The sequence below is a fragment of the Chironomus tepperi genome, unplaced genomic scaffold (assembly GCF_022539635.2).
Source record: "Chironomus tepperi strain 1889 unplaced genomic scaffold, CSIRO-AGI_Ctep_v1 contig_170, whole genome shotgun sequence".
NCBI lineage: Eukaryota > Metazoa > Arthropoda > Insecta > Diptera > Chironomidae > Chironomus > Chironomus tepperi.
In genome coordinates, this window is record NW_027226292.1 from 744,301 (window position 1) to 756,321 (window position 12,021).

At 26.8% G+C, this 12,021-nt stretch overlaps 1 protein-coding gene across 2 annotated transcripts in view; it reads right to left on the reverse strand.

Moving 5' to 3' along the window:
• Positions 1 to 12,021, reverse strand: part of how (protein held out wings) — a 42,410-nt gene that overhangs the window by 14,095 nt on the left and 16,294 nt on the right. For both annotated transcript variants that reach the window (XM_070638104.1, XM_070638105.1), the window contains exon 2: positions 5,905 to 6,038. In XM_070638104.1, coding sequence (XP_070494205.1) covers positions 5,905 to 6,038 — 134 coding nt within the window. The remainder of the gene's footprint in view (positions 1 to 5,904; positions 6,039 to 12,021) is intronic.

The following is a 12,021-nucleotide window of genomic DNA, read 5'->3' on the forward strand; positions in this document are numbered from 1 at the left end:
ATATATTTAATATGTGTGCAATATAAATTTAAATAGAAGCAAAGAACGAATTAACAATATTGACGCAAAATTGTAGGATTTTCTTCATACAATACAATAGATTTAGTAAATACAATAGAAGAAAAATACTTTTGATGCCTAATTTACCGCTTCATTGTTCTTTAATAAACTGTGCCATTAATAATTTTTGCAAGATCAAGTAAATTTATTACTGTTGTTAATTTAATAATTAAACAATGATTAATTGATTGGTAGCTAAAACAGTAACTTCCAGTAGATACTCTCATAACATCGTTAAATCTCATTTCCAAATTATTATTTTTTTTATGAAATCTGATTAACAAATGATCCATGAAGATGTGTTAACATATTTTATTTAATAAATCAAAATAAAGATCTCAAAACACATTAGTTTCTTGTCTTAAATCATTACCATAAAACATAAAACACAGATTCTGCTCGATTAAAAAAAAGTTATACGTGGGTGAAAAATTGTATTTCAGACACATTCCTGTTCAGTTGCATTTACATATAATGCATGCAATCAGATTATCAACTGCTACTATGAAATGTGAACGATATAATCAGTCTATTGCAAATTAATCATTAAAATTGACATATCACGATGCTAATAGTACGGATTTTAATTTTGTTCTTTCAGAAAACATGTATGTTATTTTAAGCTAGATTTTAAGGTTATAAATAGCTCGAAGCAGTAATATTATTAGAACACAGAATTTTCAAAGTAAATTAAAAGTGAGAAATAAAAGCACTCATATTTAAAACTCATTTTACATATATCAATTATCGTATAGCATCTGCACAACATAATATGAAAGTGTAAACCACGCCACCGCACGCTTCTTGTTTCGCTCGATTACCGTTACCAGTATAAACTGCAAATTAAGTAAATGCGTTCATTTCAATAATGCTGTATATTTATCCCATAAATATTGATATCAAAATTACATAATCGACCATAGCCTGTATTTATAATAAGGCCGACATACTTTAACATTTTTTGAAATTCGAAAAATTTTCTAATTTCATTGTAAAATTATCAATTTTAAATATACGTATCTAGGTTTCAATGACAATGTAAACGGGACGTGAAGTATCATTTAAGTGATAAAGAATTGGGATTTAAAGATTATTACAACATTTAAGAAAGTAGCAACAAGAGAACGTGAAAGTTGAATATCTCATTATCATACCATCTCATGACAAAAGGTAATTTTGTAAAGGATGAAATTATTATTTTAAAATAAACTGTTGTTTTCGGAGTGTACATTAGGATGCATTTTTTTCAATAGACTGATGTTTTTAAATATATTTTCATTAGGTACTCAAAAAAGAGTTTGAAGAAATAAATGTAAAGTATAAGAAGATAATTTGAATAAAATAATAGAATATTTTATAAATCAGCGTATGTCTTAAACCTTTACTTTTAATAAATCCTTATTGACATATCTGTAGCTACATATGTAATTATTTCCAAGAAAAGTCAACGAATGCTTAATTTACGTGTTTGTGATTGCGTTTCTAAAACCAATTAGGTATTATTAGTTTTATTGGAAATACATACAACGCCATACAAGTAGTTTGCATAAATTTGTCTCGCATAATTTTAAATTTTCATCTCTGCAACTCGTTTGAGCGCCAGTCAAAACACAATTATTATATTTTGTATAACCAGTCATGGAGATACACCGTGAATAAAACAAATCGCATATAATTCATTAACAATGTAATTGCATGACAAATCTAAAAATACACTTAAGGTAACAAAGTTTCAAATTGGTTCGGAAATTGAACCGCTCATGATCCTTTTACTTCTACTGATTTTGGAATGAAAAACTATAAAGCAAAAATTCAATACCACATAATTTTTATAAATCATAACTATGCCATTAAATTAAATCTCTGACAAATCAATTTTCAGCAAAGTAATGCTGCTTGCATTATGATTGCATGAATAAGAATGTTATATGTAGTTTTAAAATAGACTTAAAGTTCCCGTTGATTGAAAAATATCGTCAAACTGATGTCATTTGAAGTGAAAAATATGTTTCTAGAGATGTATGTAAGCAGAAATATGTAAAGGAACCTTTTCTCTTTACAGAAGTGTATAGTTCTAAATTTAAAAATAAATTAGACATTTCTTCCTCAGACATGACCTATTTCTTGTTCGATTTACTGCACACATTTAAAGAAATGTACACTTCGTCACTTCCCGTGTGCATTTTAAGCACCAAAGATATTTGGAGGAGTAATGTAAGAAAGAATTAAGAAAACAAGAGAAATATATTGTTACTTAATCTGTTCCATTACTATTGTTTACTTTAGATTCATTGTTAAAGTTTCTCAGATTTTGTACATAAAAATTCACTTGAATAATAATTTCTGCCAACTAAGACATTCGAGTGTGCCTATAACAGCATGTTAAGTGTCTTATAAGTGAGTCACATGAATTATTTATTCATTCACCCAATGTCAGTATTTATGAAAAAATTACACCATAATCATAAATGTATCAACTTTATGTTCACTCGAGTGTTTGGTATAAAAAAGGCAACTATAGTAAGTTGAGAGACCATTGATGTGTGTTTTAAAAAATGATATTCAAACAGAAAGCACTTCTATTGTCAAGCAGTTACTATATTTAATCAACCTCACAAAACAAATCTAGATTAAAATGTTTAAAAATAATCTGTTCTTGCTTGATCAAAAGCTTAAAAATCTTACTTCATTCTATGCACGCGACTTGTATGTTTAAGTCAGAAAAAGTCATTTAAAAGTCGAAAGAGCATTAAAAGTTAAGTTTTTTTTTTTTTTCTTAAAGTCATTGAAACAAATATTTTCTTTTATTAAGAAAAAGAACAATACAAATATGAAATAAAACAGAGCACACAAGACTGAGAATAAATAAATAGGAACAGCGTTCAAAAAAGAGTTTGTTACACACCTTAAAAAATTAAATCGAAAAAATATGTACACAAAAACAAAATAGAATAGAATTTGTCATTTTTTGTCGATATTATAATAAAATTAGAAAAATCATGGCCTAGATTCATCATACAAAAAAAAATATTACGATTGAGTTTTGTTATTTAATGCCATCGACCATATGGTAGCTTGAAATATAAAAATCGCTTTTCAATTCGATTGAATTAGATGTAAATAAAATGAACTTTTATTGCTGCTATATATCCAATCAAAAAAAAAAAACACAACACAGCCAAAAATACAGAAGAAAATGAAATTTTCCCAGACAATGAAAAAGTTTCTTCTTTTCTAGGTGTAAATTTTTTTTTATTTAGTCTATTTTCATGATTCTTTTAACAATTCAAAAGATTTCAACTCAATGAAAAACGTATAGGAATCAGAGGGGCTTAAAGACCATTCATATAATATACACTGTATTTCATTTGTAATTCTTTAACGAACTACAAGACACTACATTGTGTGCTACAGCAATAAATAATTCTGTTTATTTTTACAACATACGAAGGGAAGAGAAAAAAAATCTTTAAGATAAAAATTATTTTTCTTTTTCCTCTTGAATTCTTTACTCCTCTTACACTACTAAAAACATAAAACAGCATCATGATCATGATCATCATCATACTTTCCTCGTTTTTTTTTTTTTTAATAAAATAAAAGTATTTTTTTATTTTCTATGTTTTGAGAATATCACTAGTTGATAAATATTTTACACATAAAAAAGTAAGGAACTTCAAATTGACATTACTACAACAGTTTTTAGTTAAAATAACTCATTTGAATTCCACGCTGATGTAGCAAATATAAACCGCATTTTTATGATAAGAAAACCGAAATACTTTTTCATGGCATTTTCAAACAAACATGTGATTTATATGTTTTTTTGAACTTATTAATTCAAATAAAATTCAAGTATTTGATTAAAGTGGCCAAAACCAATACAGAATTTTACGCCCTCAGAAGCTACCAATAAAATCGATTATTTTGTGTTTGATTTCAGATAAGAAACACGACTATTGTCGGACGCAAACTGATTGGATGTAAAGTAGAAACAGTTTGCCATTTGATAAGAAAGCGTTATCTACACAATTGAATGATATGAATACAACCAAACTGTTTATGTTACTTAAAAAACTACACAATGAATCATTTCATAAAAAAAATCAATCCATTAGAAATTGTAGAAAACTTTTTACAATTGGAATGATGCCAGTTTAGATACTAAATATGTCATCATAAAGTAACTTAATAAGTAGCATAGTGTAACACTAAAGATACGGTGATTCGTCATAATTTAACTGCATTACATTGAGCTTTACTATGCGTCCTGAATATTTTATACCTTTTCAAGAATGTGAAATATATGTCGTTGAAATCAAGCTACGGCTATTAAAATATTGACATTCAACAAATGTTCATAAAATAGTATCCTATTGTTAAAATCTTTAGTTACGCTTTGCGAGAGCTCCATTTTAAGTTTTAAAGTTAATGAAAATAATCATTAGAAAAGAGTCACAAAACGAGAAGGTCAACGTGATGCTAAAATTATACACAAAACTCTTAGGGTTTGGCAAAAAAATTCAATAATTCTTGATAGCATAAACAAAAGTTGAAGTAAAGTTTTATATTTTTAGGCCGATATAAAATAGTAAATAAATTTAAATTGCAACTCGTCACTTTTAAATAACAATAAAAAACTAAATTAAACTTCATGCATATAATGCAACAAAGTTGCGATGAAATTTTGAATTATACGCAATTCCAAAAATTTTCTGCCTATTTGATCTTTCTTAATCATAAATTTATTTCATGCAGAAAATTCGTTATTTTTTTTCTTGCTTCAACAAAATGTCTATAATCTAATTAAAAGTCATTAAGTTTACCAATTATTTGACAGTAAATTGCTCTAAATTACCGTCACAAATCTTAAACACCAATGGATAGATCACGCTTTAAATTAAGATGACAAAAAGGTTAATCTAAGAAACTTAAACCAGATAAATATTGAAGACATATGCTGACATAAAATATGAAAAAAAAAATAGCTGAGGCAAATAATTAAGAGCGCATCATTTCCGTTGCAGCAAAGAAATAAAAGGCAAAAAATGTATACATAGCGCAAAATCATGTCAATGAAACTAGCATTTGCCATAATAAACTAAATTTATCTCGTTTCTATGAATAACTTGTAGATTGGTTTACTAAAAGAAGAAAATCGGAAACAAGATTGAGTTGTTTGCTGTTAAAGGAATAAGTATTCGTTATAAGGAAATTATAGAAAAGCCTATACTTGTTCTAAAAGAATGTTAATAGTAATTTGTATTGACAAAATTTTTGTTCTTAATAAACCATTAACTACCTTGTGCTTTATTTTCTATTTCATGTTAATGGTATTTTAATTAATAAATTATTATTTCTTGTACAAAATCAATCATTAATGTATCTCTACTTGCTATTTGAAACTTTTTTTCAGATTTGTAGATTTGGCATGTGGCAGAAAATATGCGAAATCGTAATTTTTCTATAAACTTCCTGATTTAAATATAACACAATTTTCCATCAACGCTACTTTTTTTAGCTATTAGAATCAGGAAAACATTTACAAAAGATTTCTCATTCATAGCAACGAAGCAAGAAAATGAACAAAAACGTTAACTAAAATTAGACACATCGCAATGCATTGATGATCAAAAATTAGAAGAAATAAAAAAAACTCTTTCTGATGCCTTTTTCCATTCATTCATTCATGAACACACTTAATTTGAGTGAGTCATAAGAAATCATGAAGAACATGTAATTTGAAAGTATGTACATTTACCATAAAATTGTCTCTACTTAATTTGGAATAGTCGACATTAGATGCAAAAATCTACGAATAATTAAAAAATATTTTGTACTTACATCTGGATGCTCTTTTACTGGTACATATACTTTTTCATTTAGTGTCACTGTTTCACCGTCTGGTTCTGGGAGTTGAAGTGGTTCTTTTCGTACGCCATTTATTTGAAATAATGATGCTCTTACTCTGGCAATTTCTAGAAAATAAGTATAAAATTTTATTAAAAAATTGATTCATAAATTAAGGATTTTAGAACATTATTCAACACATGTGGATTCAAAACATGAGGTATACAAAATAGAGATAAACTATAAACGCTTTATGTTTCTTTCTGACGAAGACCTCCACCATAGTAACAATGCTAAGATGAAGAAAATTAGACATTTTATTTGAAGTGATACTACAATAAGTTATTCTTAAAATCATTGTAGGAGACAGTACGAGATTATTTTAAAACCCGAAATAGACAAATGTAGTTTTAGTAATCTTAAAATTGCATACTATTTAGGTATTTTAGAGTTCAACGAAACCGTCTTTAAGAGTAACCGTATGAATATTAAAAGAATCTGAATAGACTTGATTCTCTTCGAAGCAAAAACACTTATTGCTTACTAAACCAACATCATCTGTGAAAAAATTATATTTGATGTGAATCAACAGAAAAGGAGAGGAAAATATTATTTGTACGAGAGAAATTAAGTTTTCACAAGATACTTTAAATATTTGAGTATTAAAAACTACCTAGGCACACATTTTTTATTTCTCAAATTATGAAATTTTGAACTTATAACTTTGTATCTACTATATAGTTGAATATTTTATTTTTAATTTTGCATATTACGTGAATCATCAAGCAAACTTCCTGACCATTCATAACGACAATGCGAGAGAAGATTTATGAAACAATGAAAACAATTGAACAAAAATTAAGCGCTTCATTTAAAATCCATAAACAATTTTTTGTATGTCATGAGCGCAATTTTCAAAGTAATGACTAAAGCATGAAGTTAATAAAACTTTTATAGAATTCAAAAATCACAACCCAACACAATTTATTATTTATTTTCACTTAAAAAAATGTTCGCAGTTCGTTGGGTCTTTATATGCATTGACTAAGTAACAAGCTCAAAATATCATTAATTTAAAATGCAAGTTACAATAAAATGTCTTCAAAATCGATCAAATAATTACCCCAAATTGCAATAAATAATCAACTTGTTTGTTTGCAATACTTCGTGGAGCAATTTAATCAAGCCATATATAAAGGCATTGAAGAGGTAATTACTAAATTTTGATTTAACACTTTACAGAAAGCTTCATTTTCAAATATGGCGAGAAAGTAAAACTTTTTATTATTATTACTTTGAAGAAAATAAATTTTATAAAGAAGTTCAACCAAGTTCCGTATTGACTTTTTAATTGAGATTTTTCGAGGATGCATGTGTTCTTAGGTTATTTATCTTGATTTAAAAATACTTAATTTTGAAAATATTAAGTTTATCAATAATTAAAATATTTTTAAGAGTATTAATTAGAAATAATTTATTAAGTAATTTATCATATAGCATAAGCCTTCATTCCGTTGAACATTTTTAAAGATTACGCAATTAAAATTTGAAAATTAAAGCATCCAAAGCTTAATATGCATGTATAATGAAAACAATTCTATCATCGTGAAACAAAAGCCAAATCATAATGAATGAATTGTGTAAGGAGAAACTTAATTTTATGCTACAAGACATTAAACTCTGAATTAATTAACATAATTAAGTTAAAATATCATCCTTAGTTAAAAGATACAAAGACAACCATTGTAGTCATTAAAACGAGTTCCGTTGACAAAACCAAATGACTTAAAAACAGTGGATTATGGTTAATACCTTGTTATCGCTCAATTTTCATAGTTTCTGTTTATGACGAAAAAATAATTACTTTATTTAAGTATTTATTGATTAGTGAAAATAAAGATAAAGCACTGGTCCTTGAAAACTAATATAATATTTAAAAATTAATTTCTTATCGGTCATATTAAAAATTAAATTGAGTATGGATGTTCATAAAAACTTTTATATATTTGAGGATATTTTTTCAAAAGAATATCACAGTAATTTGAAATTTTAATTAGCAGCTTAGAACCAAAAATAGTGCTGTTGAGATCAGATTACTTCATTCCTATTTATTCATCATTTTCATGAAATTCATCAAATACCAAACATACTACCATACAAGAGTGTAGGCTTGGAGTTATTAGATGGACAAATGTTTAACTTAACATCATTGTTGTCGTAATTTGTATTTTCGTCAAAAAATAAATACATTAATACACAAGAGCTTTTTTTTCTCTTCAATATTCTCAAATTTATGAATCATCACCTTAACGTTTTCTTATGTTAATCATATATCAGGTTCTTCTCCTCATCTTCATTTTCAAGTATTGTCAGACTCTATCTAATCTTTTGGATGTCATTTTTTAAATCTAATCATTTGTACATACTGTAAAAATATTAAAAATTTTGTGATGTTCTGAATCGTCATTTATTAACTATATCCAGCATATATAAAGATTTGTAGGTGTAGCAAAGATAGAAATACAATTAGGATTTCTAATTCAAAAATATTATAAACAACGAAAATAGTTTATAGTCTATGTTTCCATAACTTGATGGAAATTTGTCTTAATATAATTCAATGTGTTTGCCCACAAGACAGAAAAGCTTTAAAGAGAATCAATTTATTCATATATAGTCATAGAAATCAGTTTTGAAGTGTGTAAATGGCGACAGTATGTATATAACTTGTCCATATATAAATAATGGTTTATTTTTTGGCTTTCTTTAAGAAAAGTACACAATGGATGGGCTTGTTGTTTTCATAATAAATTAAGTAAGTGAATAACTATTATTCTTACTATTTACAGTATATAGCTTAAATTTAAATAATCATTCTTATCAAGACAATTCTAATTTTTAGAATTTGTCAATCTCAAAGAATCATGTATACTAAAAACATCATCTTACACTCCCTTTTTGCGAGAATGTGACTGTCATCCATTATTTCCTTAAGATGAAAAACGAAAAGAAGAAGATAAAGAAGTAAAAATTGTTTATTAAGTATCCAGACATATATTTAACACAACACATAAAGTATCAAAAAGCATCATTTCAACATGATGGATCGATGACGACATATGCATATATGTGTAACATGACATGATTTCTTTTTTTATTTATGTATATTAATTTAAACATTTGAATAGAAATGACATAAAATTTCTTCACGATAAAATTATCAGAAATCATACACGAAGAAAAAAAACTCGACCATCAACTTTGATGGAGAACTAAAAGAAATATGACGCGGTTTATATAAATTAAGTACAAATATATATCATTGTATCAGTATCTAATATGTAGAAATAAAAATAAAGCCTCAAATGGATTTCACCATCAATAAATGCCACTGCTATAAATTTTTTATCAGAAAATTATAAGATATGTAGGATGTAAATTCATTTTCAAGATGAAAATCTTAGGGACATTAAAATACACTCTTATCTCCAATGACTGTATTTTTCTCCTTATACCTTAATTAATATTGATATTACATTCTATATAAAAACCAATAAAACATTGAATATATCGCGCGCAAATATATGTAATATTCATGTATGCAAGTCAAGGTTAATAAAAGGCAGCAGCTAGCACTCAACGTCTTTTTATTTTAACTTCATCACAAGCAACGACAGAGTGTAGAATATAAATACACATACGACAAGTGCAATAATTTGACTGCAAGTAAATCGCATGTACTATCGAAAGCTATTTATTAAGTACTCACTATGTTTTGCAACAAGCACGCTCGTTATTGAAAGAAAACATAAACGCAATGAAATGAAAATAAAACAAAATTAGCACTAAATGCAATAAGATCACAGTATGGGTACATTAATTTATGCCACAAACTTTTTATGCTTTATATTAACACATATGTACTAAAACTTAAACAAAAAGTTCCAAAAAGAAAATTTTATCTAGGATTATTAAGATTTACGATTTGTATTGATTTTTTTTACATCAGTTGATTCTTTATGACTTTTTAATAAAAGTAAAAGTAAATTTTCGATGAGGTATGGCATAATTAAGATATTAATTCGATATTTTGCTGGAGGATATAAATTAATCTGGATTAACTTTAATTTCGAATTGATTTTTGTTTCATGTTCGTATTACTTTTATGAAAATAAAAATAGTCGTCCATAGCAATCGAAATAAGAATGACATAAAATTAATTGAAACCCATGAATCAATGTCGGTACATTATCTGAATTTTAAGATGAATAAGAGAAAGAAATTTGTCCATTTCATCAAGAAAACTAATTTAGCATTTTGCAAAAAAAAATATTGTAGCTGCTGAATGCAGCATCTTAATGCATAAATAACCAGCTGCTGTCATACCAATAGATTCATGATTTTAATCGTGCTTGATTTATTATTATTAAATTATCCATTAATTCATCTTAGTTGAGAGTCGTGAGACCTTAATGTCCACCAACACAATTTTGCTCACTCTTTTTTGTTTGATCAATTTCAACTCTTATATTTTTAATACCCACGAGCAAATGCAGCTCTTACTTCTGGCATTCATTCCTGATACATTAGGAAGCCCTTGAAATGACTCCTTTGCAATGTGTGACATGAAGAAGGCTTTTATGCTTATTATTACCACCTTGAAAGTTGTAAATCAAATAACAACCCCTTAAAGCACTAGCATGACATCTGTTTAATGTCCAGTTAATCTTAATAGTTAAATGTTCACGAATCTATTTACATAACAATTATTTTAAAATAATATCGAATTCCTAAAGAGTTTATTATAAAATCACAGTGATTTTGAAAATGAAACAATGTTTACGACCGACATTCATAAAATCCATTACAAAATAATTATGAAGCTTGCAAAATATTGTACCAACATTTTTAAATCCTTTTAAACGCAATGAACTTTAAACGTCAAAAATCTTTTAACGTTTTAAGGAAATTAAATTCCACAAAACTTTGAAATGGAAGACAAATGACAATCTGACAGTAAGAAGGAACAAAAAATATTTTTCTCATATTTTTGAGTTAAATTCAAACGCCGATTTTTTATGATAGCTTTATTAATTTAAATTTCATTTGGTCCGAACACAAATTGAATAAAGAAGAAATCCTTTACTTTGATATTCAATCAATTTGTTTTCTTATTTCTCTTCCAACTGCCATATCGCATTTATCATTATCATAAACGAGTTTTGGCATCCGCACGTTTTCTTGCTCTTTGTTGGTCATATAAAAGACAGGAAAATGCAATATTGATAACTTGTTAAACGTAAACCATCTTCAAAGAATCACACAGTTTAAAATACATATTATTTTGAGAAAAGAAAACATTTGCACAGAATATTTAAACGATTCTCATATCAAGGCGACATAAGTATATTAAAAATGTTCTCATATTCGTCTTTTTCTGTTCAAAAACGATTCTCATTTGCATTTTTCTCATTCATAAAAATTACTCTGCATGACAAGAAAAAACCAGTATTGGATGTTATAAGAAAACTAATTTCCAATTTTCTTCATCATTATAAAAATTCTCATTTCTTTTTTATCACCATAAAAACAGGTGTGGCATGAAACCTCATCAAAGTATGATTCGAAGACATTCTGAAGTTTTAAATCAGCTTTACTGTGTAGGTGTATTAAAATTTAAGGTTTTAAATTAAAAGTTATCGTAGCTCTGATTACTAATTATTCTTAATTTTAATTTTAGGCACAATATTGATGAGTGAAGGTCCCTAAAATTTAAAAAGAAGAAGAAATAAAAACCTTACAAGAAGAACTAATGGAAAATATTGAAATTAATCTATTTTGGTCGCTACATTTTCTTAAACAATGTTAGTAATTTTTCAAAAATCTTTGAGTTTAATCTCTTCCGAAAAACATTTAGTCCAAATATAGAACAGTTTTTTCTGTACATATCTGAAGAATGAAGAAAACGATACCGCACAAAAGTAGGGGAAAGAAGAATACTTAAGTCGAAATGAACATGAATTTAAATATTAAATTTGTAAACAAAAAAGAGCGCGATTGGAAGAATCATGATGTCATACAATACACAGAGTGTGTTCCTTATAAGAAAAA